Consider the following 26,914-nt stretch of genomic DNA (forward strand, 5'->3'; position numbering starts at 1 on the left):
GCACTCTGACAGATCGCTGGATAAGTGAGCTGAACATAATGGAGCCCCAATATATGACTGTGTCGCTAAAGCTGCAGTGCAAGCGGATCGTTTCAACTGCCTCGCCGCGCTAACATAGTGGCTATGGCATTCGACCGCTCAGAATGAAGTGGCAGGGTTCTATGCTGTGCCGGCTGCACGTACGCAAGATTCTTTATTAAGTTCTATTTGGGTCAAGCATACTGAGAGTTCTGTTTATTTCCAATGCATGGTACGCAACTTAGTGTCGCAGGAAGCTCGGAGGCGACAGAACATTCTTGGTAAGAAAATTTATCACAATTAAGGTATTGAATTCTCGTGTTCGACGTGCCATGACCACGAAGGAAAATCAAGCTATAAAATGAACCGATGCAGGTATTTTCACACGCCTTCACGCTTAAGGTATGTCATCACCTTCAAAAGCGAATTTTTTTAGAAAAGAATAATTTTTTTTTGTATTCAGCATTTACAATCTCCGTATTTGTTCAACGTAGTTTAGCAACAACAATTACGTTGTTATGTTGAGCAGTTCAAAAGTTACGACATTTCCCAACCCCTCCTACACGCATCCGAAACGGAAATTGGAAGCTCTTGATTAGACAAAACATACTATCTTTTCTCAAATGTCGCTTCGTTTATATATTACGTAATCATAAATTGTCCGAGCATGTTATAAAAGCCTTTTAGAGCATTTTGTGGCGTCATATGTTTTTGACTTTCCACTAGGGTTTCCACTAGAGAGTGGCAGAGTGTTCCGGCATTAGGTTGTTTACGTAGCGCGCGGTAGCTTCGACTGTTGTCCGGGCTGTCTGTGCTTGTTCACAAACCATTTTGAGCTCGCATGATTACAGCTCCAGCCTTTCGTAGTGAAAGTTTCAGTATAACTATGGCCAAATACCGGACGAAAAGGGTCCGTCAGGGCACTTTCTTTGGGTATCAGTGCACCAAGCGTGGACCTGGTGTGGAGCATATCCACGCCACTGTTTCGGCAAGTGCTGATAAACTAGGCAGTGTGGAGCAGGGCTCTGACATCCGACTGAGAGATTCACCCCTCCAAGGTAACAGTGTCATAGACATTAAGATCCTTTCTTCCCTTTTTTTCATCTTTGGCCTGTTCGGAATGCAAGAACACTTCGCTAAAACTCGATGAACGCACCCGCTGTGATGTCTCGTTTAGGTATGGCGTTACGTGTGGTTCATGTGGCTTTGAATGTCTTCAAAAAAGAGTGTCCGTGCAACGGAAAGCGATGTCCGCCTTGAGTATGCTATGCGGCAACGTGCTGTCACATTCTGCAAAGTCATGAACATGCCGCTACCTACTTGGCATGCTGCATACCACAAAACGGCTTAAAAGTTATGTGAAGCTGCGCAAATTATTTATTTATTTATTTATTTATTTATTGTACATACTTTCAAGGCCGGCAGGCACAACAGAAAGGAGTGGTAGGGTACATTATTATTTGCAGAACGAAAGAAAATTAACAAAAAATCGTGAAGGAACTATAAGACACTTTGAACAGCAAGCTTGAAATTGGTACTGTCACAAATGGTGACTAAGGAGGCGGGAAGGCGGTTCCATGCAGTGGCGGTTCTTGGTAAAAAAGATGAATGGTATAAATTAGTGCGGCAAGTCGGCACTTCAACTTTGTGTTGATGATCGATGCGAGAGGAAATGTAACTGGGTCTGGTGAAGAGATTTTCTTTCAGGAAAGGATTGAGGTAGTATATTTTATGAAAAAGACAAAGGCGAGAATGCTTGCGACGTAGTGAAAGGTCAGGAAGATCTAATGTTTTTTTCATGGATGTTACGCTAGAATGACGTGAATAATTAGAGAGGATAAAGCGCACTGCACGGTTCTGAATGCTTTCAAGTGAATTAATGAGATTGGAATGAGCAGGGTCCCATATGGCACACGCATATTCTAATTTTGGACGGACGAGCGTTTTGAACATGGTAAGCTTTAGTGAGGTCGGAGCGGATGCAAAGTTACGTCTTAGATAACCTAATGTTCGGTTAGCATTGCCATGACGTCTATGGCTAATGCTGCTAGTGAAGTGCGCACTCTTGTTGAGAATAACGAGCGTGGTGTGTCAGACGATGGCGCATGGCAGAAGCGCGGACATTCGTCCCTGAATCGGTGTGTCTCATTGATTTCTGCCAATACTAGCAAAGTAATCGACGTAGAAGGACCCTCCAGTAAATGCAGGGCTTGTGATTCGAGACATAAACTGAATCCTTCAAGCGTGGAATACCTCGAGTGGAAACAGACCCTACGGAACTTTCACGCCAACCATGCTGTACTGCTGGTGCCATGGAAGCAGTCGGATTGTATTTTTGAGAGATCGGAAACTGCACGGCAACACAAGTACGTGGAGTTCTATGGGAACGACGACTCGAGAAAGCATACTGCATTGAAATATAGCTATGATAAAGACAGCATTCAGAAGCATGAATGTATAGGACATGTGCAGAAACGCATCGGCTGCCGCCTAAGGAAACTAAAGACGGAGCGCGGCCTTGGAGGCAAAGGAAAACTGACAGATGTCCTCATAGATCGGCTGGCAAATTATTATGGAATTGCCATCAGGGCTAACATTGGAAACTTAACAGCTATGAAGCAATCCCGACTCGCAAGTTTATTTCATTGTAGCTCTACGGGCAACTGCCCCAGGAATAAATAGTCTTACGCTCAAGGAGTTGAGAGCTGGTGCGGCTTCAACAGAGCAATATCACTGAAGAAGAGCGGCTACAAGCATAAGGGAAGACTTCCCAATGGATTACTGAATAAGGTGAAAGCCGTGTACAGAGACTTTTGTTTGCTTCGACGAACTTTTAAAGAAGTGCCTGCATGGAAAAGCTCAAAATGCTAGTGAGTGTTTCAATGGGATGGTTTGGCAGAGAATCCCAAAGATGTACACGTAAGCCTGCCCATTCTTTTAGTTCGGCTGTGTGATGCCGTGTCACAGTTCAGGGATGGAAACAGGGGCACATTGGACACTTTGAATCAGGCAGGCATTGAACCTGGCTGCTACACCACGACGGCGTACCACACCACTAACTGTAGCCGTGTGAGGAAGGCGGCACGTCAGTCAGCTGGAGACGCAAAACAGGAGAGAAAAAACTGCGCGCTTCAGCTCGAGCAACAAGAGGTATATTTAATAAAGACATATTTAATGACTTTTTTATTGCTAGGACATCTGCATGAAATCTTTAAATCTATTTTTCTGAAAGCGGGATTTTTTGCATCCTGTAGTTACGCGAGCAGTGATAACCTTCCTTCTGCAAAAATTCTTGCATAAAATATTGTGTATTGTTTCGTTATACTATAGGTTGTGCATTGAAGCAGAACGACTAAGAACGGGTGTTAATTTTTTATACTTTGGCTGAATGTTCGGAAAATAAACTGTCGGATGTGAATTTTTCCGTTTTTTATGATATCTGTCCTTAGTATATAGACGTGGCGATACTGGTGGTTAAATGCACAGGTCATCATCCTGGTTATGTACCCGCTAAATCACTTTTGAATCGCACCTACAATTTTGTAGTTATGACTGTTGGCGCAACACCCATGTTGCAGCAAATTTTGATTTACGTAAACCTTTTTCAGTTTCCCAATTTTTTTAAAGGCTCCAACTACCCAGGCTTTAAAAACCAAAAATACACTTGTGGCTTTTGGGCTAAAATTGTAAACTTTTTTTTCTCGAAGCTGGTGACATACTTAAAGAAATCTTTACCCAGGGACCAGGAATCAAAAGCAGAAGCTTATACAGAAATTCGCTCTACGGCTGTTTGCCGCGCCTTAAGGAATGTGCCGGGCATGCGTGACACTACATTGCTATTCTCAGTTTCAATGCTAACGTAGCTGTTCTCTCTCCACGCAGTTCATCATGCTCCAATTCAATTTGTGCGCTCGCTGTTGTTTGTGTCTGTACATCTCTAGACCAAAATTCGAGGACAGCAGAACACCTGCAGGCACATAGGCAATGAATCTATTTATTATCACCTCATTCTGAATGTGGGCAGTGTTCCATTCAATATAAACTGGCCGTGAAGCACAAGCAGTGTCGGTACGACGCAAGAACGAGTTTTGCATGCGGTATAGCATCGGTCGTCCTCGCTGATCTTATACGAAAATGCTTGTTCAGACAAGAACATGAGAGGAAAAAAAACTAGCAAGTGTCACATACTTAATGCCACGGTCTTTGTTCTCCCACTTTCTCAAGTGCCTCCCCGCACATCCAAAGATTATCGGCAACTAGCTATGTATTATGGTCTTGTCGAGACATGAGGGTTCGCAGGCAAGTAAGGCCTCGCGAGCATGCATCTCGGTGCGTTAACAAGACGGCACGTGATATGTCATGAGGCGACGTGAAAACAAGGCGAACCCTTCTCGGTCCACGACGCCTCATCACAACAGGTTGGCTCACAGATGCTGCGCTTGCACGGGAGATGATTTTGCCGCATCACGCACCACACGTGTCGCAAGGACGCGCAGGGCTTGCCTTATCGACTTGGCTTGGGTTCCCCCGCCGGTCCCTTATCGCGATGACCGGCTCGTTTATCGAGGAGAATGCAAAAGGCGCAACAAAACATCTCGCGCGTAATCTTCTGTTTTGTTTCCCTCACCAAGAGCCTTTCAGGGGACATCCCCCCTCTTCGGCCGCGCAGAGCTGCGAAACTCGCCGAGCCGAGAGTGCGGCCCCGGGAGCCACCATGTTGCACGCCATCATGCTCGTCCTCCTAAGCATCGTCTTTCTCGTGGTCGGGTAAGCCTCGAGCCTCGAAACGCACGCGATTGGAAGCACAGATTTGCATCACAGATTTGCAGCACTTCTCCGACCCATATTCGCAGGTGTCACAGTAGTAAGAAATAAGGGATAAAAAGAAAGGAATACCACAGTGAACGCTACTCTTTGATGATTTCGATAAAAGCTTAATTCAGGGATCACGCGAGCTTTCGTTAAACTGCTCACGTTTTGAAAGTAAACAAACGACTCCGCGCGATGCAGGCACATCAGACAGACATGTATGTGAGCACCTGCAATGTGGTAGGCTGCAAAATACACCGCAGTGGCCCAACCACCCAAATCTAAAATTGCGGATATAGACAGTTAAGTGCAAATATAAGCATCGAACATGGGCGGGCGCAGGTTGCCTTCATTTAGGTCAGGACAAAAATATAGCCCATTCCTGACAGACGTCTTTCTCCTCGAGTTAACTTTATTGCGAAGGTATTGATTTACGGCATACGTCTAAGAAATATATACGACTACGTTCTTTCTTTGCGATTCGAACATACAAAAACATTACATTGCGTTTTCGATATTACACCAGCTGGAGTAACCGTTCGGTTAATTATTTATGTCATAAGAAATACAGTGGGAGGCGTATTCAGTCAGTACCACGCTTAGGTAGCCTTATATTCAAGATCTTCAACGCCAAAATGTAGGACATAATTGCACAAGACATTGCACAAGAAAACGAATTTTGGGTAATCGGTTTGGCAATGACTTACAATGAGAGTATTGTTTTTACTGTGTATTATTAATTTAGATCTTTCTCAGCAAAGTAGTAGAAAGCATAAGAGCTAAAGTTTATGTCTCTAAACATTGCTTGTGCAGAAGAATAATCCAGATCGAGAAGCAGTCATGCAAGAAGTAATTTCCGCTCTGTAACCGTTCGGCACCGGAGAAAATAAGGTGTCCAGATTTAATGGGGTTAACGAGAGTGAAGCCAAAGCTCACTCGCGCCTAGCGCTAATTTAAATATCCAATTACCAATTGCTGTGATATACAGCGCATGATTTCAGCATAAGCGGAAATTTGCTGATTGCTCAGACCGCACGCAGAAGGATGTAAGTGAGCGCATGTAAAACATTTTGTCGCTTATAATTTATCAACAGAAACGGCAAACATATGAATGCCGAAGAAATGAAGTAGTGAATGCTCGGTTCACTATTTATGAACATGTGCCAAATTTGGATCTTGGTTTGTATCCTACAAGAGGGAAACATTCCTATAGGTGTAGTTAACTCCTCTTAACTCGACAAGTCTTGTTCGCCACATATTTAACTATATAAACAGGCATGTAGTTCCCCTGAATGATGGGCGCTTTCTTGAAACCATATTTTCTGTTGTATCCTTTGCATATACATTGAACAACAGAAAACAGAAATGTACAACCAGCAGTCATAAGGCATTCTTCTGCTGAATGTTGCTACGTAGAGAAGTCATTTGTCCGGTCTAGTAGCAAAAAATATACAGGTAACCTTTATTATAAAAATACCCTTACCCACTCATGCAAATACGTAGGTACAATAAAAAATTAAAAGTATGTATATTGAGCAAGGAAGCCGTGGAATGTTGGCTAGACTTCGAAGAATACGAAATAACGCCTAATTTGAGCGCATTTTATGCACATGGGCGTTATGTACTTCTGTACACAGGTAGCTTTGATATTCATTTTTAGAGTATTGGCCCCCCTGTAGACTTTTTTCATAAATATTAATATAGCGGTCCGGCTATAAAGCCGATACGACTATACCAGAGACATTCCGTGCGCTCATCTTTGCTATACTTAAGATAGATCGCTTAAGGCGCAATTGAAAGGCCGCAGTTAATTTCTGGCGATTGAATAAGAGTGTTTGGTACGGAGTTGGGCCCAAGCTGCCCATCAATATATAACTTCAGCAATATTGTCGTCGCAACGCTAAGGAAAGGGAGCAAAGCAATATTCGAAAATGCCCATACATTTGTACAGGGCGACTTTTGAAGCCTGTGGTATTTACAGAAAGATACCGTATATATATATATATATATATATATATATATATATATATATATATATATATATATATATATATATATATATATAATACCTATTCGGTTGATGCGTGTTTTCATGATAGCATATTCAGTGGATCGCAGATTTCCATGGTAGACGCTGCTAGAAGGATGTGCAGCTTGTATTTTACCTCAAAGCCGTGTATGAAAAGCAACCGGTAGAAAGTTATTCTGTTTCAAAGTAGGCTCAGCATTCCGAGTACACTGTCTTATCAATTAGGAAGCAACTTGTCGATCTAAAATGTTCTGCTTAGCTTGAATGAATAGGCTGATTTTGTAATCACTCCTAGCTACAAGGCTGTGTTCATCTGCGCTTTGACAACCATTATGCGTTCTTTATTGCTATTTCCAGGATTTTCGCAAAGACCTTTACATTTTGGAAAGGGAAAGGCATCCCATATTTGTCTTTCTTTGAGTACCTCCGTGTGGTTCGAGACAACTTCACAGGAGTAAGTACATCTCGAGCAGCGACTTACCTTAAGTTATCGCAGAATCTGCGATCATTCGTTGCTACAGTAAGAAAAAAAACTAACCCTGTTCAAAGTGCCTACGTTGTGACTAACGCGACTAAATAACTCCGCGCAGCATTTTTCCAGTCTCCAGGGATGACGATGCTCAAATGGCGCAAAGTTGTTTAGAAGCTTACCGTAACGGGATTCCCTCTGATTTTTGCTCGAGATTCTTTGACATCAATCCTCTCGGGTAATCTAGTGTCTATGTTGAAATCAAATACCATTTTATTGAAACAAAAGTATGAAATAAAAGTAGGTTCTTTAAAAAGACTAGCATATCTGGAGCATCTGCTTAGCACAGTTGGTTTTTTTTTCCCCGAAAAGAATGTTGACTTACATTTGGCACTATGCTGATGCAGTATAGACAGTTTCTCCATAGTAAGAAATCTTAATTTACTGCTATTTTAAGGTTTCTAACAAAAGATCGTATAGTCTTTAAAGTTACAGACTGAGTTCCTTTTTCTCTCTCTCTCTTTCCAGGAGCTCAATAAGGTTGCTATCCGGAATTACAAGCGCTATGGCCGGATATACGGGTTTGTACAATTTTAACTCAATCAACCTCGAGGTTGGGAGATTGTTATTTCTGCAGTTTCTGGTTTAACGCGGAAGGCACGCCTTCTTACCCATGGAGGCATAAAACTGCGCACTTTGATTGTCCCGCTTGTAAGTAAAAAAAAAATCGCGTACGTTTGGTTTTTCACATTTATCAGTTTTCCTGGCCTGTTGTACCAGGTCTACTAAGCGTGTGTTCCTGTTAGTAATTGAGGTTCGCGGGGCTCTCGTATCATGACACTGGTGCAAATTAAGGGCTTCTGATGTAATCGGTTTTTGCAGCAATCCAGAGCATCTCCTTAGGAAGTAAATAAAGAGCACAAAATTGAAAACTACAAATTGAAAGCTTCTAAACAGTCTGACTTCACGGACATTAATGCGCTCTTCTAGCGATGAAACTTTAGTATTTCCCTTTGTAGCTAAGAAAATGAAGTGCTAATTTGAACATTACAACATTCCAGGTCATACCAGGGGCTCGTACCAAGCCTTGTTGTCTCTGACCCAGATGTGCTGAGAGAAATTTGTGTCAAGGACTTCAAGTCGTTCGTTAACAAATCGGTGAGTAATCCCTGGAGTTTCTCCCTGTTATCCAAGTTTATTATACAGCAACTAAATTACCGCATGAAAGTGACAATAAGTGCCTCAAAGCGAACGCTACTGTGAAATTATGGGCATTCCTGCAGTGCAGTTTATGTTGAATGACATTAAAACGGCCTTTCATGGCCGTTTGTCGCATGAGGATTATGCTGGACAAGTATTTTAAGCAATGGATGTCAAGAGATTAGAAACTTGTGAAATAATAAAGCACCAGACCACTGGTTCTGTAGTCCCGCATGAGGAAACGAGGTCCCATAAATTCCTCACGACACATTGGAAGGCTGGGCTAAGTTTTTGCGCGCCTTTGGGGCACGCCTTCATAAGTTGTTGTGTATGGAATATTGAAGCAGACGGACTATGTATCGTCAAAGCTTATGTAATCAGGGGGAAGAAAGGCATAAAAATATGTGCTAGGCATTTGGTTAGTAACGAATAATGAAACTTTTGAAAACAAGAGGGCACACACCATTTTTATGGATTATACTATTTAGGTAAGCTGAAGGCGGGCAGGGCACAACGAATCGTAAAATAATCGGAAAAAGGAGACCTGCACAAAATGTATGCGGATTATACCACTTAGTTAAACTCTGATGTTACTAGAACTGGAAGCATTGAGCGAGCTCGTAGGGGTTCATTTCATTCTAATGATACCACGTAAAGACACGAACGCGAAATGACGTCCCGAACGCAAGAGCCCTGTACGGCTCTCGTGTTTGGAGACGACGCCTAGGAATATTACTGGTGAGGTGACAACAGTTGCTGTAATGCTAGAAAAAAGGGTTACACCCTTTTGCACCTTGCACTCCCTCAGTGTTCTCTTTAATTTCAATTATGCCGGTGGTGCAGGAGACGTTTACAGTACGCCCACCCTTTGACCCTTACCGCTTCCTAACGGCAGGAAAGGGTTCATAGTGTAACCATCATACAACCTCGCTTTCCTGTACTAAATATCGTCGTCGCAGCGAAAGTCGGTCAAGGCTTTGTTGACCTTTTTACGTGGCATTGGCCTATTAGAAAGGCTATAATGATCCCATCCCATCCCCTTTTTTTCTTTATTTCTCACGCTTTTATTTTTGTCCCCGCTCTTCTTTCAGTCTTTACTTCCCCTTTCCCTTCCCCTTGTGCAGGGTAGCAAACCGGAGGCTTTAGCTCTGGTTAACGTCCCTGCCTTTCTCTCATTTGTCTCTCTCTCTCTCTGTACCAAATATTTTTTATAATTTATCTTATTTTTCACGTGTTCTGCATTTTTTGTCTCAAAACCTCCGCCGTAGAGGCAAAACGTTAAGAATAATTTTTTTTTTACAAACAAACATTTTGCATTATTACTGATCATGTAAATGTATAGAAACACCGAGAACAAAAAGAACAACGGGCAAGCAATTGTACTTGGAAAGGGACACTGCATCACACTGTAGAAAAGCAATCACTTTGTAGTAGTTATCCCTTTATTTGGCAAGATGCATATTGCCATAAATTCTTAAGCATCGATTAGTTATTGTGGTCTACCGTTCTGGTTTTATCCGGTTAAAAAATGTGATGACACTAGCTCGTTAATTTTTTTCCTGTCGAAATTACGTTGAACCTCATCTTACTCTCCTTATCTGAAACAATTCTGCGCTACCGTAGACGAACAGTTGCTGGCGTAGCTGAATTAACAAAACATCGCACGCATAATGCGGATGACGGGGATTCAGGTCCCATGGGCGGCCAAATTGCCTCTTCCATTTTCCATTTTTCTTATGGTTTGCACATCTCGAGACAACAGTCAATAGCCATATGCTTCATTGCCTTTCAATAACCACAGTAAAATTCCCATCTCTTTCATTGTCGGTTAGCTTCCACTGATTGGAAATTTAAAAAATAATTCCCTCGGTCCTCCTTCTCGTTCTTTCACAACACCAGGATGACAAGGTATCAGGAAATACTCTTTGGGACCAAATGGTATTGCACCAGCAAAATGACGAATGGAAGCATACACGCAGTTCGCTGTCGCCAATGTTCACAACGGCTAAATTAAAATCGGTAGGTGTGGTTCGAATGGTTCTAATAGTGAGTAAACGAATTACGAACGTTCGTAATCCCTTTGGCCAAGGAAACGTAAACAGACTGTTTTTTTACTCTTTAGATGGTACCAAAAATGACTAAGACTATGGACAGGTTTACGAAGTTGCTGCTGGCAAAGCTCAATAAAGGGCAGCCCACAAATCTCTGCCAGTGAGTATAATACCTTTCTTGCTTTTCTTTGAGGCAAGTGTAAGCCTTTATGACAATCGATTCTTTCGAGAACTGCACCCACATTATACGTCACTGTTCAGTGGGCTAGTTTGCAAAGAAATATATCTGTTTAAAAAATATGCGCGAGCATCGTGGAGAAGAAGAGAAGCACCATTTTTCTGTGAATCGGGGATAATAAAGGAGCAAACATAATATGGTGGTGTTTTCTCTCTTAAGACTTGTTCTCCTTGGATTTATCGTTCTCGAAAACTAAAAAAAAAACTTCTTTTAGTTCATTACAGCAAGCGCATGACGGTCAATGTCCCTCATCAGGTTTCGTTATGTTCTCGTATCAGGTTTCCTTTAGTTTACAGAAAAGCCATGAACTCGTTAATCACAATGAATCAATATTCAATCATGCAACTTGATTAGCCGCTAAAATGTGCAACCCTGAATCGGCGTCTTCAAGTCTGTTTAATTGCTAAGCAACTCCTTAATTAGTCAAGGTGCGTGATATCTTATGCTGCGATGCTTCGTTTTTGATAGCTGTCCCTCGTAAGAGGGTTTAGGTTCATTGACTGCCTACCTTTCGAATGCGGGCAGTGGGTAACTTGCTGTTCCTCCTGTCATTAAGCAATTCCTTGCGAAGGGTAGTCTAATGTAAGCTTTGAAACCATCGCCACTCTCGGAACCGCACAGAAATCTTCGTTGTAGGTGCAGTACACGCTATCTATTTTAAACGAATGTATTGAAAGAGATCATTAGGGTGGTCATGGAGTTGTTCATTCTTACCGCAGTGCAAAATTATACATGGGAGTAAACCGCTGGCAGTTTAAAGATGACGTGCACATGCTACTTGCGGGTACTAATTTGAAACCTCAAGGTATATTCGTTCAAAATAGACGCCTTTAGTAGAGCTTTTGTAGAAAGTGTGCTATATTTCCTATATTACTGACCATATAACTGACGAGTCCCGTGTTACGAAAGCTTATCTGGCTCCGCCCTGGCGTGCATATACAGCACAGTGTTCAGCTTAAGCAACATGCGAGAGCACGTGGCACCAGTAAATAAATGTAAGGTACTGGCGCATCCCCTGAGGAAAACTAGGGGCCCACCGTCGCCAGAGGAATTTCTTAAATGGCGCATGCAAAGCTTTCTTGCCCCTGGGCATTTGAATGCGTAAAGCGCTAGATAGAAAGCTGAAATTGATTTAAAAAACAAATACCCGGTGAGTTTACACTGGTCTGCCTTTTTAGGAATGAAACAGACGAGTTCGATTCGTTTAACGCCACCCTCAACCGGTCGGCCTTCTTGCCTCCTCAAATTAGTGAACTCAACGTATACTGTTTCTCTCTTCCGTGAGCCCAAGCTTTATATTTTGAATATGTAAACCGGACGTAATCCATTAATATACTGCCGCTAATATCGCATACGGTGTCCCTATTAGTATGCACGCATTTTAAGTATGCACATTGGCAAACTTAGCCCTATATTGTGCATATTTCTCACTCGCCAGATTGTTGGAAAAATCGGCCATGGACTTGTACACATCACTCATCTTTGACCTGGACATTGACAGTCACGTTGACACTGACCACCCAATGCTCAAATGCTATAGCGGCTTCCTCAGTGCCCCTGGTGGCTGGAGGCTACTCATGATGAGTGAGTGCTCACCTCCCAATTGTACTCGGGCATTTTCTATCGTGGGTAAAAGCTAAGTCATGCATTATCGTACTCTCGAAGTGGTGACGTTGCTGAAACGGTACCCTAATGAAAAATGGATTACTACCGAACTTTCTTCTTTCCTGTTCATTAGCGTTTCTGTAAATGTTATATAACTGGTACGTGTTATCACGAAATAATTATGCTACTTCAACTCGTGCTTGCCCATTTAGGCACATAATAAACTTCGTATCCGATAACAGACATGCACTGCCCTAAACGATTTTATGATTACTTGGCCAAAAGAAACATCACTTGACTCAGAAGTAGCCGTTGACCTTGTCTATATTCCATAGGTCTACGTATGCATAGCTGCACCACGACGAATAGCACTTAACGCAGAAGCAGTCATTGACCACACCATGCAAGTTCTAGTGATAAAGAGCACTTACTTTTGAATTCATATGCCTGTCGCTAAAACAGCACTTCTCCTGGAGGCATTGATTGTAAGCATTCATTCAGCTGAAATCATTGGTCATCTGATGATTAAGTCTAACAACGTTTGTAACCTGTTTTGTCTTTAGAGTGCCTCTGCGGAGCTTTAGCATAGTTTTATTTTAGTGCTTCCTGTGCGGAACCCAAGTACAGCGTATCTTATCCTTTCTGCATACACCTTTTTCTTACTTTTTTTATTTTGCATGATTCAGCCACTCTCCCAAGGCTTTTCAAGGTTTTCAGAGTGGAATTTCCGAACAAAGGTGACTCGCAGTATGCGCTGGACTTCACAAAGCACTTGATCGGACAACGACTGCGAGACAGTGAAGTAAGTTTCGATAAAGGGGCTTGTTACAGCTCATGAACTTAAGTGTATGTAATGAAAATCTGCAGCTCACGGACCTGAAAGAAAAAATTTGCCCAAATAAGTTATTACTTGCAAAAAAATAACATTGGAAATAGCAAAATAACAATAACAAAAGAAAATGGCAAAACTATACTGGTCATATTGGTTTATTATTTGCTCTGTAACATTAATACAAATATTCAAGCCAATGTCATCTTTATAAATTGCAAAAATGCTTCCCACAAAGTTCTATACCAACACCTTATGCGAAACGTTTCTCAACTAAACTCACAGCCGAATATATTAAACTATATAAAGTTACTGCTCAAAGTGCGGTCCCAGTCTGTTTTATTAACGGCCAGTCGTGTAATATTTATTCTCTACCCGTAACTATGGGCCGCACCAATAAATACCTTTGACGGTCTCCAGTAAAAACGAGCTGTAACCATTAATAAACACAAGCTTGCGTATATTCGAATGAAAATTATTCGACAAGAAAAGGCTGACAAAGCAATGCCGTAGCCCAGAAGGTTCATAAACGAAAGCCAAAGGGCTGCGCGGCAGACGCAGCACAGTCACAGCGTAGGCTGATTAAAGACGTCAAATACAAGGTAGTAAGTGTATTGAAAGTCGTGTTTTTATTTGAAAACATTTAGTGAAACACGCCCAAGTGTGCTTTATGTTCGGGAAAGTAGGTCTAGAAGGCCATGCACACCCAAGTGTGCTTTATGTTCGGGAAAGTAGGTCTAGAAGGCCATGCAGCGGGGCATAGTGAGGGTACTTTGACGTCTCTAAATACAAAGTCGAAAGAAGAACCGGTGCGCGAAGAGCTGCATTGTGTATTTGGAACAGATTCCAGGCCGAGATTTTCTTGCATACACTGTACGAACCAGGCAATTTGGGAATCCCTCCTGTTTACGTTGAAATTGTCCCTAACCATTAGGGGCACATCGTCTTGATGAACGAATGTATCTGCCAGGAAGTACGCAATCTTGCCATGTTGAGCACCTGTCGACACCTACACTTAGGCAACCACAATACCCTCAGATTTACGCAGCTGCGCACACGTTGGCAAAGTCTACTTCCGGTGCTCCTTGAGGGCACACGCTCATTTCCTCGTTCGTATAGTACCACACGCGAGGCCGGGTGCGCAGCTGTCTTTGCTGACACGACGCAGCTGTAGGCGTTGATGTGATGTGGCGGAGTCCAGGTCTTGGGGAAACATAGGGACACTGGCATTAAGATGTATGACGTCAATCCTGTGCGCAGCCGGGTAACGTACCTTGAGAGAGCAGACGGCGAATTAGTGAGGCTGATGGAGCAGCGAAAACCAACTGTACATGATTGTGTCAAGAGGGTCTTCGCTGCGAAATCTTTCTGCGTTTTTTTTTCTCAAGCACGAACTCAACCTCCACCCAGCATCGACGGCGACCTACTGTTTGTGCTGCTGTCTTCACAGTGGTCTGTGGAGCCTCGCGTTGCCTAGTAGCAGCCGTGCGCGTAGCTCTGCGAGTCGCTTCTCCAGCAGCGGTTCGCACCTTTCGAGGAGGCGCCATTACGTGTCGCGAAGGGGTAACACCGGCAGCGAGACTACGCGGCGCACGTGTCCAATCTCTTGATACGTGTCACGATACGATGCCATCTTTCTGGAAACTGAAGGGCCCAAAGCACTCACTCTGCAGGAGCAGTAACTAGAACGGACTGTTTAATAATGCACGCTAGTCAGTTGTTCTTCTTGTTCGTTATTTTTCTTCTAAATGGCGATATGTCTCATTTTGGTCATTGACCTTCCCGCTCTACAGACGCGGAATTTTCACCCCTTTCAAGGGATGCATCGTCCCAGTGTGAAAGTTAAATGTGTGCATGCACGAATCATTAAAACTAGAATCGCTTGTATAAGTATGACTTTATACGCGCCACAATATGTGCCTGCAATGCAAAGTGAGCACGCATCGACGCTACGCGGTGCTGTTCTAGCAACGCGTGACTTCTAGCGCGCTGGGCGATAGCTGCGACAGACACCCTGCACCGGCGGCGGCGGTGACGGACACCATCGCCAACCGAAACGACTATTGGAATGAGGCCATAATAACTTATGCTGTAAAATGATCTTGTTAAGCGAGTCAAAGGATCTTAAGTTATGAACGCACTGGTAGCGTCTGCCCTTATAGTCTCTGCAAAGCTTAATTATGTCAATTAAACACGTAATGCCAGCATATATAGAAAACCACTATTGAAATACAAACTCAGAAGGAGTCACGGGTCTAAATTTTGCATAATATTTTATTCACCGAATTCGATTAATTTCTCTATGCGTGAGTAAGCGAATAAAAGGAAGCACGAACAATGTGCGGTAGCTTTCAATAGAGGCTTTATTGCCTTTCTTCCATAAATGCATCGCTTGCAAAAATTCAAATTGGCGATGAAAACTGTCTGAAGATAAAATTAAATAATTAAATTAGAATGGGTGACAGTAAACGCTAACTTATTTTCATATGCTACGCAGTAGTGTTGTCTAAACTGCAACCAGTTCATTTTAAACCAGGAGTTGTACATTCTACCTCTTCAGCATTAGTGACATAAAAAAGCGAAATCTTCTGGTCCTCTGCCAAGCCAAAGCAGATATTTAGAGCTCACAGTGACCTTAGCTTCAACAAAACGTAGCTAATGAAAGTCTTAGTGGTGCCATTTGAAGAAAAGATATGTAGTTTTCTAGGCAAAGTGAGGGAACGAAATAGTGTGATTGTGTTAACAAAACTTTGGTATGCATCCGTTATTTGGCACCTCTCTCAACGTTGACTTGCTAATGAGCTTGAAGCAGTTCAAAGAAGTTCTGCTAGATTCATTCATTTTTCATAATCCCATAAGACATAAGGGGTGCAAACCTGAAAGCTCAACCCGATCTATCAACTCTTTCGCCTCATCATAGCGCAGTCCTGTGGTTATTGAACAATATTTTCCAAAGCGAAGATAGTCTTGCACTTCCCCTCACGTTGTGGTTGCTGGTGGTTGGTGGCTGCTGTCTTGCTGATTACACAACTGGAGTTACTGCGTTTTGCGCCATTGGGTGCATGGCCAAATGGACAACTTGGGCCACTGGATATGTGGAACTGGGCATGGACCACTGTGCATGTAAAAATTATTGATGAATTCGCCAGAAAGGGCACGTAGCACTGTGGAAGTTCCAGTGCACATAAGCAGAACAAGAGGAAAGAACTGAAGCAGTGCACAACAGAAGTTTGTAGAAGCCCACGAGAGAATAATGAGAAAGTCAGCATCAAAAGTAGCTAATTGCTGAAAGGGAAGAAAACTGAACAGAATGACAATAAAGCGTGCAATGAACGAAGGGCATTTAGGTACGATAAGCAGAAATGTGGGCGAAAGAAAATTGATGTTGGCTATACAAAAGTAAACACGCGGGCAACAGAAACAGCCCTGTATTGAAATAGAAGTAAATGAAATATAACGAACGCGTGCATTGAGCGAGGAGCGCTGATCTAGATAGAAGGGAAGAAGGCACAGTGAACCGATTCTCACGTAGACGTTGGGCTCGTCGATTTCTCCCCATTATTGTTTTAATAACGAACTTTATTCAAGAGCCCTTAGGCGTATCAAGACCCCCCCTTAAGCGGCTCTTCCACGTGGCAGAAAGCCAAGTTCAACTTTGTTCTTCCGAGATGCCGGGGGTGGGGGGGGGGAGCAGGGAGGGACTACGCTCTAAATCTATATCTACTGGTACCGTCTCCCTCGTCACATTACAACCAACACCTGCTCAGGGATGTTTTGAATCTCCAGAACTGAAGATCTTTCTACGAAACGTTTTGTGGTGCTGATTATTTATTTCAGACCCGCGCTCTAAGTAATACAACTTTTAGAGGCTTTTTATGGTAATAAAAAGAAATGGAGTGTCCTTTGTGGGCGAAATCTCTGGTATATTTCTTGCAGCCATATAGTTGGGGCAAAGGGAACACGAATAATGAATCGCCGTGAGAAGTTAATCTCGTAGCTTTCTTTTGCTACACCAATTCGTTTTTCATGCCCTTCTATTATCTTGCCAAGTAATGATTATTGTTTTATTTACTATCCGAGTTCTTCCCTTCTGTATATATAAATGCTCTAATGCCTGTGCATTTGTATGTTTCACTTCGACGAATAAAGTAGCGATGCCTCATAAATATTGACTTTGCACTATGTGGATGGCTTTTACGGCTTCATTAAGTTCTCTGGAACACGTTCAGTTGCTTGTATTATTCAATAATTCCATGAACGAGCTTCTGTTGCCAAACATTTTACTTGTGTCTTCTGCAGTAAAGTTTCAGCAAGAGTTCGACCGCGTGCTTTTTATTGTGCAGAGGCATGACGATGCACTACAAATGTACATGGACACCAAAATGCAGCAAAATGGGAAAGGAGGCGTCCAACTTTCAGGTAACTCGCAATTTGCCTAGAACCCCCGTGTGTCGTTTCTATGAACTACCAGAATATACATGAACCTCTACTTGGCAGCATTTCCCCATTTTGATAATAAACTGATTCATACATCGTCTTCTGAGTTTCAATATAAATGCTGTGAAAACGGGGAGAACCGTAGCTGTAACTAAATTACATTGTTCGCCAAGTTATCGTATAAGAAATAGCCAATCAACGTGAGGAGTCATTTCGCAAGTTTCTACGAGACACTTGTGTTTTGGCGTGGCGGCATTGGCTGATTGTGGCGATACGCGGTGTCCATGGCGCAAATGCCAGATAGTCGAGTGGCATTGACCTACCAAAAACACACTTATCGATTAGCAACTAACTTGCGCGGCACCTGAAATGCTTGCTGGAGAGATAGAGACCATCGTGAGCATTTATCTTTGTTCTTATGGAAGTTATCGGAGCAATGTCTTTGTTTTCATAGAAGCAATCCGTCGCTATTTGTCAAAGTTAACTGATATCTTCCTCGGAGAACATTTATGAAATGAAATTATTGTAAAGAAAATTTCCTTTCTTCATATGACGGTCTGTGTTGCCCGCATTTTTGTAATGTGTTTAAATCAGTGCACGACGTGATCAGTTGAAACGAGGCGTTTCAGATTATTCGCCACCAGTACCTTGCGTGACAGTACCCGTGATGAGTTGGAGAGCAAGGATCAATGAAGATTAAGAAAATGCTTATTTATATACATTTTTAGTTGTTGTGTCTGATTTTTTCGCACAGAAGTAACTAAGGCTATCTTAGATTTTTATGTTTAAAAAAATGCGAGAGTGTATTTTTTTTTACTTCGGTTTATCTGGCTCTAGTCTTATAGTGAGCGTTTCCAATCCATCATTTCTTGATCGTATTCGCATCCAACAGAGCTTCTTTATGCTATATGAAATATATTCACTCTGATCAATGCCTCTGGAAACCTTGTTTAAATAAAATAGATTTTAGGTGTCTTTGACTACGCTCAATATGAAGTCCGAAATTAAAAGTGCACCAAAGGATAGGCTAGAGTTAATGTTAAGGCCTTGTGAGCCAAACACCGACACATTTCTTTTTTTCCTTTTTTGGTCAACAGAAGCCATATCAGTATTTCGTTTCCCCACAGCCTTCATAGCTGTTCAGAACAGAAGGGTCATTGAGTGTATAAACAGCTGGTAGCTAGAAGTATTTTCTGCGCACAATGAAAACTAAAAAGGCCACTCATCTCTGTTTGGCATTGCATTGTGCACTCCGCACTTGAAGAGTGCGTTAGAATTTCACATTTTTCCTTCCCAGACTTTAGCAGCGCATATTTATTTTCATAAGCAATTAATCTGGAATAAGCAGGGGAGGAAGATCTGATGAAATACTTTTGTGCTCTCTCACTAATCTCATCACCATACGCCAACCTTGTCCAAGTGACAAAAAAAATATAAAGACACGGCCATGCATTCCACTTCATCTGAATACCTTCGAGAGTGTCCCTTATCCGTGTCTGACACACTGCGATTTTTTCTTTGTAGAATCTGCACTCAACGACATCTCCGCCCAGTGCATGTGTTTGTTCATCGCTGGGAGCGACTCAATAGCTCTGACTGTGACGTGCGCGGCGTACTCGTTGGCCCTCCACCCCGAGATTCAGGAAGCGGTGATAAAAGAAGTTGATGCCGCGGTGAGTATACACACGAGAGAGCTAGTACTTCTGACAGGGGGCGATAGCACTGGCGCGTAGCCGGTGCCCTTATCTACGCCATTCGTCGTGACGTGTTTACCTGAAGCCGGCCACACGCAAGCGAGGACAACAAGGCCTTTTGCAGCCAGACGACGACAAACAGCACGAATGAAAACATTGCGGTTAAGTTTCTTCATGGCAGCCCACAACGTATGCAGATAGCAACGAGTATCTCCAGTAATTAGGATCCGAAAATTTTTTTAAGTAGACCTTAAAGAAAGTGAAAGAAAATGAAATTGCGGAGCGTTCAATATGAATGCTTTCGCATGCGCCTGCGCTGGTCCATATCTACGCGTGCAGAAATTGAGCACTGCTTGTTTCATTCATAGAGGGCGTAATACTATCGGCATAGCTTCAGCTGGGCGAGATTTGCAAAGCTCGAATGCACACTATCTCAATGTGCAGCAGCAGTCAGACTTACAAAGAAGAGACATGTCCTTTTTTTCGCTATATTTCGAATATGAAGGCTCTACCGTGAAAATACCGGTAGCTTGGTCTAGTACAACTGCTAAGTCAAAAACTTCAAGTGGTATTATCATGGCGAAGCTCTTTCGAGTACAGGAGAAACAGGAAAGTGTGTAAGGCATGACCGTGTTAAGCCGGATGGTAGCCATCTGTTCAATGTACTACTGTGGGCGCTATGAGTTAAGGGGCACGAGACCTCGGAAGAAGCTGAATATTTTTGCGAACTGGGCCCGCACCTTTCAATTAGGACTAGTGCTACAATCGGGACTAGCACATGTGGCCAACATAGTGACGAACTAGGATGTACGTGAATGCCTGTAAAATTTGAACAATGCCTATTTCAGTCTAGCGTTAACTCACCCACTTGCGTAACTTTATTTTCCATATCGACCCTGCTTCCTTCCCACTTCTTTGTGCATTTTGTCTAACAGGACGACGCCAACTACGAGTCTCTGCGGTCGATGGTGCTTCTTGATGCCGTCGTCAGTGAAACGCTGCGGATGTACTCACCGACGTCGGTGTAAGTTATCTGCGTGCATGAGTTTAAATTAAAGCCGAGATGAAGCATGCGTACAGCTACACGTTGGCATCACTAGGGGGCATTTTAATCCCGCTTTAGTTGGCCTATGTGCTCCCATTCTATAGTTATGCGTGAAGCTCAAGCGCTAAATCTTAAGTTGGATACGTAAATAACCGCAATTGTTGCTTGAATGTGGACTAATTTGTGTTGACTTTGACGCTGTTGTCGGCTCGGCGTAAGTATAACTGTAGTTGCAAACGTTAAAATCAACCCATAGAAAAGCCTTACCTATCATATGCAACGTTTATCACACACTGCGAAAAGTTGGATATGGTTAGAAAATATTGCTGTCACCGATGCCCTATGTCGATGTGAACAACGTATTTTGCATTAATTTCAAAATGCCCCAATACCCCCATGCAATTTTTCAGCATTTACTATTGAGATTTTGTTGAAAATTTTACCCGCACACTGTTCAGAGATGGACAGTGCCGCAGAGGGTAACGTAGTGGTCGTAGTCCCAATTAAGAGATTACAAATCATGTAATTTATTTGCGGAAACAGTGTGCCACATTAAGGAGCAGTACGTTCTACTGAACAGCACTTCAACGGCTATGGCGTTGCTTTTGGCAACAGGCAAAACACGCACACACACGTAAATACCCATACACGCACCTACGCGCCCACACATGTGGCATAAGTTTTTCTGCTGTATCGGTGGGTCGTAGGCAAGAAGTTACTTAGTGTCTGCGGCGAGTTGTAGAAGTTTGCCCGAATTTCACAAAGCGGCCTTTATCGCTGTTCATTTCTGTGAGGGCTATTGCTTCCTTAAGCCATACGATCCTCGTACGCCTCCATTTTCTGGTTAGCACACAATTGCTGAAGATAAATATAACGCCAGGTCCCTGCATTTATTCGCCTAAACTCCAAACACTGCAGACATTTGGAATTTTTCGCGTGCAGAAAATTGTGCATCACGTATGAAGTGGCACCAAGCAATTTCAAAGTGTGCACATACAAATGTCGGCCCACGTTGTCCCTGTGAGGTCGCAGCATCAGCCAACGCCATTAATTTTTGACATTTCAGGCTTACCAGGATATGTTCGCAAAGTACAACAGTTGCTGGCGTCCGCTTTACGCCTGGGATGCGCGTCGAGATTCCAGCCCACGCCATGCACTACGACCCCGAATTCTTTCCCGAACCGGAAATCTTCAAACCAGAGAGGTAAGGAGTTCTGGGATCTAGAGTGGTTGAGTGAGTGATGCAAGATGGGCTTGAAAAAAAAAAACCGAGAACTCCGCCCGCCAGCGTTGTTAGTGGCGTCACCGTTTCACGAAATTGTCCTTACGGCTACGGTGCGGTAACTTTTCACAGATGACTGTGCGAACTCGAAGGCCTGGCCACGTTTTCTAACATCTATGTTTTTTTTTATTTCTACGACAAAACCAAAAGCCTACATGTGGGACCAGGTAATCATCTAAAAATTTCTACACCTTCTCCTACGCTAAACCAATAGAAGGCAAACTGCGAGAATTCATAACACATTTCCCACCAGGGCTCATATTCCCGTCACAGTTGTTTGTGAAGACTATACAGGCTGTTTTTCTAGTGGTAGCAATTTTTTAAAAAGTGCCTATGGCAGATCGCACAATTCTAACCGCTAAAGGGGCCCTGTGCCACCCCTCAGGCTTGGTGAAATCACATAGTCCGCGGGTATCATACGCTGCTGTGAACATCTCCGCCAAGTATTTCTGTCGTACGCGTTGCGAGGAGCTGGCAAGCGGATCACGAAGTCCCCTATCTCTCAAACGCTCTCTTTTCAACGGAAGGCCCTGTCCTTAATCTCTTTTGGGCGCTTTTTCTTGTCATCGGGGCCTTTGTTTCATCATTTCCTTAGACGGCTGCTATTGGCCGATAGCTGAGAGCCAGCTGCAGTCAGCTACATGGCGTAGATACCACGGTCGCCGTGGGGTGCCGCCATGATTCCACTGGCAAAGCGCACTGCGGCTCCCTAAGGACAACCACGATGGGTTATGTTTAGCTCGCCGTAGGTATGAAAGGCGGTTGTCTTGGCGTCTGCGTTAACATCCAAAATGAAATTTGAACTGCGCACCATGGTGACATCTATAAGGCGCTCCGTTGTGTGCACGCCCCACTGCCCCGTATTCTTCGCGGTGCAAGGTATTTAAGAATGAACAGGAGCACAGCGGAGGCCGTGTTGCCAATAACTCCGCTTCTGCCGAACGCATCGAAGTACTTCTTGTGGAAAAGTATTTCTAAAGTAGCTCATTTGTGGTTCAGGGCAGCTTTAAGATAACTGCAATTGAAGGCCAGTCAATACATTACAAAACGTATATAAAAGTATATAAAACGTGCAAACGAAGCACTATTTCAAGAGCAGGAACATGTGTAGCGACATAAGTGGTATCAGAATACTGTTTCACCATGCTTCGTAGTCAGTAATTTGGCAAAATTTGGATTGCGACACATGCGCAGTACGCAAGTGCGAGCAGCATCTGCGAACATGTCTCTTCGTGAAGCACATGGTCGAATGAGAAGTGTTATAGGCATGAATGCTTTTTCACACACACGTCAACCGACAGACGCTACACCACACGCTAACCTCCGCTGGCCACCATTTTTTAAAATGGCTCTGCCGACTTTTTTATGCCGACAGTGCCACATGCATTCAACTTATGTCACCTTCCGACTTAGCGTTTGTTTACAAAAAAAAGAACTAAATAAAATTCACACATTATATATTCTGTTTAGCATAGCATAGAATGCAAGTGTTAAACTGCAGTCATGTGACTAGGATGAAGGGTCGCCTATTGTAAACGTATACACAAGTTAGCGTCTCCCGAATATGGAGCTTCTACAGAATTGGTCATATGCAACAATAAACGCTTAATAGCAACAATATAATCCAGCGACAGGAATCTGTTCATTATACTCGCCATAGTTAACGTTCAAAAAACGTTTGTAGACTTTGGATACATTCATGACATCACGCGTTCATTTATTAACTGTGTAACGCGCTAGCCTTTGGAGAATATATCCAGGATATTCAACTACCTAATAATGTTCCTCAATATCCTCGAAATCGAGAGTCATAATGTGGAAACATTGAAATTTTGTGGTAAAATGTCCTATAGTTAAGCTATAAATAACGAAAGAAATATTTGAAATGATCTTTTTCCATTGAGTTTGCTGTGTAGATAAATGCACAACTGAGAGCGGTATCCACTTGGCAGAAATAAGGCAGCACTTCAAGTCACTACCTTTAATTTCTATCCCTAGGTTCCTGCCGGAGCACAAGGATTCCATCAACACTTACACGTATCTCCCTTTCGGAGTGGGCCCAAGGAGCTGCATCGGCATGCGCATGGGCATGGTGCAAGTGAAGTACATTCTATACCGCCTCCTGCAGAACGTCACCTTCGAGCCTTGCGCAGAAACTCAGGCAAGTTCAGCGAGAATGATTTGCCGAAGCAGTCGGCATAAGGAACCTTTATCTCTCTTAGCAACGCAGTTGCAGGCTGTGGGTCTCGAAAACTCATTAGAACCAATGACGCAGTACACATGGTAGCGCATTTTAGCGCTTCACATTTAGCACCTTCACATCAAAATGCCAGCTATCCACACTTCACAGAAGAAATAAACACGCAAAGAAACGAGAAAGTTTGACTCACCATGCAGGGACACCGAGCGAATAAGTTCGCTACATAACTGGGTGCAGTCTCGAAAATGGGGGCGAATTCAAGAGACGGGGAAGCCCTGCGCATGTTCTGCAGAGCGTACCGACGGACTGCATCGTATTGCGTAACTACGACACCGCCTTCCTCCACCACGTGTGCTATGCGGAGAAGCAGGGTGCCAGAAGACGGGAAGCGTGCGGCGAAAACATCGGGGGCCGAGAGGGAGTCGAGCCTCCCCACATCATGTTATGCAAGCTTTTATTCAGCGTTGACCGCATAGACATAACTTCAGTGGTGTTGTGAACTCAAGCTCTACGTGTCAATTTACCGAGACTGAGTTATGGATGGACAAAAGGGCACCTGCACGCTAACTATTCGGGACACGCATCTTTCTATAAGCGAACCATTTCCACAGTGTACATAATGTCTGCCATATCATATTAACTGTCATCACTACATAACACGGAAGACGGCCGCTCGGAGACCCTTTCATTGTGTCGGGCGTACGAACTCAGATTTTCGTGTACATCCTTTCATGTTTGGGCTCATCACATTGTTTCTAATTTTATATCTGCGGACTCACGGTGCCATTTTTGGCGTGAACTGTTTGCCATAGCAGATTCTGCCGAAAGGAGCACAAGCCAGCGTTCGCATAAATCTGTGCGTCGGTATGCCACTTGAAAGCTCTACGGTCCCAATATTTGTTCATTCATGTAAATTCTTTTCGAGCACCTCGGTTACAGTTGTGGCAAAAAAAAAATAAGCTTCTTATGAAAGTACGGAGTCAATTGCTCGTCCTTTATCAGCGTTTTCTAAGAGAAAAATTGCGGCAGAACCCATCTCATGGTGAGTATCTACGGTAATGTGCTAGCATTGAATCAATATTGCAACACAGCGAATTGCCAGAATAAGAACGAGCTATGTACGAGGGCGAATCAGAAAGTATTTGCTCCTATTCTTTTATTAGCCGAAATAAAGCACATACAGGTAATTGCATAGATGTGTACTATATTACCTACCTTTGACTATTTTCCCCATAGTCCCCACACCGGCTCAGCCATCAGAGCACTAAACTTGAGATGTCCCTATCGTTAGTCAGGGACGCACACGGCCTCCCCGAACGCTCATTGCCATGCAAGTCTCCACGGCCGTTTGCGAATTAACAACATCCCCCGTCACACTTCTGAAGGCGAAACGCCTTTCCCGTTATGTGGACAGAATTTCCCTGTGGATTTCAATACGTGCTCGTCCCTTGCTCCATAGAAAACGAATCACACTTCGTTGCTCGTACGCCGTGGACGTGTGAAGCACAACCGTCGTCTTCAACAACTGAGAGCAGCACCCTGCTGCGGAACTACCGGCAGATAAGTGAGGCCGGTCCAACTGGGAATGGATATCTTGACTTCGCATTTACAGCCGTAATTGGGGGGGAGAAAATAGGGGCAAATATTTCCTGATTCTCCCTTCTATGTGGCGCGTACTGCAGCGGGACTCCGCTTTCGCGTTTCCCTAACAGCACTCGGTGCCATCTAGCGTGGCCACCACGAAGCCTGCGAGTAGTCTCCGAAATGAATGGTGCGCTTGTACATGCGAACGCTGAGAAACGCGTCATGCGGCAACCGGGCTCCTCTCACGCGCTTCTTTCTGGAGGCGCTGCGCCATCTGGTGACACTATAGGGAAGACCACGCGCGGCCTCCGCGACGAGAAGCGTGGCACGCCGGTGAGTTCGAACGCTAAGAATTGTTCCCTGGCTTGGCGTACGCACAGTGGCACATACTCAGCGACGTAAGTTGGCGAAAGGTTCATTGAAGACATCCCCACTACATTTGTGGCGCAGCCTGCTAACGCGCCTTATTGTTTCCTTGAGGAAACCTTGTGACGTGGGTTCAATTCCGCTCAACATCGGATAGATTTACTGGATATTTCTCATCATTATAGAGTGGCACATGCCTAGTTAAGCAAGTTGGCTCAAAAGGCGTTAATTGAAAAGCGGCCCAGACATATGCAGTGACTCAAGTTGGCATCAAAGAGGTTCATTGAAGACCAGCACAGACCGAGTGACACATACGAAGTGCTCTAAGTTGGCGTCGGAGAGTTTCTTTGAAAATCTGTACCTACCCAGCCCCGCTTCTACAGTGACCCATGTCGGCATGAAAGAGGTTCGGTGAAGAGCGGCACGTTTTTGCACACTGTCACATAATCACTGACTCAAGATTGTCCGATGGTTGCTTTCGAACCCTGTTACCTCAGCACAGTAATTCATTCGACCAGTGACTACACAGTGATACAAGCAGACAGTAAAACGGTTCCATACGAACATATACAGATACAAACATAGATAGATAGATAGATAGATAGATAGATAGATAGATAGATAGATAGATAGATAGATAGATAGATAGATAGATAGATAGATAGATAGATAGATAGATAGATAGATAGATAGATAGATAGATAGATAGATAGATAGATAGATAGATAGATACAATACAACACTGAGCTCGTGGTGTACTGTGTATTCCTCCCGCTTGGCCTCGTGAGTTTTAGCCTTCTTTAAAGTATAAACCAACTAGCCCGCAAGAACGTCCTACTCAAGCATAAACGGCGTAGCAGTGTTTGCCCACTTTGAGGAAGACCGGGCAATAGGCACAGTTGCAAAGCAGGGTCGAGCGAGTGAAAATGATGTTCAGTGAAACCAGATATATGCTACTTGTGGGATGTCACATTATATTCTACCTAGCTTAAACTCCACTCTGCGTCAGTTATTGATGAAAATATAGTTAAACAGTCTGTCTTTCATATGCTTTTCGA

The 26,914-nt window shown here is 43.5% G+C and overlaps 1 protein-coding gene and 1 pseudogene across 2 annotated transcripts; both read left to right on the forward strand.

The window, feature by feature from the left end:
- LOC142575912 (cytochrome P450 3A11-like) lies at positions 1-24,008 on the forward strand. 2 transcript variants are annotated; one of them, XM_075685705.1, is made up of 14 exons: positions 1-299; positions 4,650-4,785; positions 7,214-7,310; positions 7,854-7,906; positions 8,387-8,483; positions 10,425-10,544; positions 10,648-10,736; positions 12,253-12,398; positions 13,106-13,221; positions 17,592-17,667; positions 19,210-19,358; positions 20,315-20,403; positions 21,491-21,628; positions 23,705-24,008. In XM_075685705.1, exons 1-14 carry the CDS (start codon positions 248-250, stop codon positions 23,991-23,993), a joined length of 1,647 nt encoding a protein of 548 aa, XP_075541820.1. In that variant the 5' UTR covers positions 1-247; the 3' UTR covers positions 23,994-24,008. The 2 variants fall into 2 exon arrangements, with proteins under 2 accessions (XP_075541820.1, XP_075541821.1); XM_075685706.1 differs by lacking the exon at positions 4,650-4,785 and having other exon boundaries at positions 2-299.
- LOC142573807 (uncharacterized) lies at positions 1,649-3,287 on the forward strand (annotated as a pseudogene).
- Positions 24,009-26,914: the final 2,906 nt, after the last annotated feature.

Source organism: Dermacentor variabilis, chromosome 3 (assembly GCF_050947875.1).
Source record: "Dermacentor variabilis isolate Ectoservices chromosome 3, ASM5094787v1, whole genome shotgun sequence".
Classification (NCBI taxonomy): Eukaryota; Metazoa; Arthropoda; class Arachnida; order Ixodida; family Ixodidae; genus Dermacentor; species Dermacentor variabilis.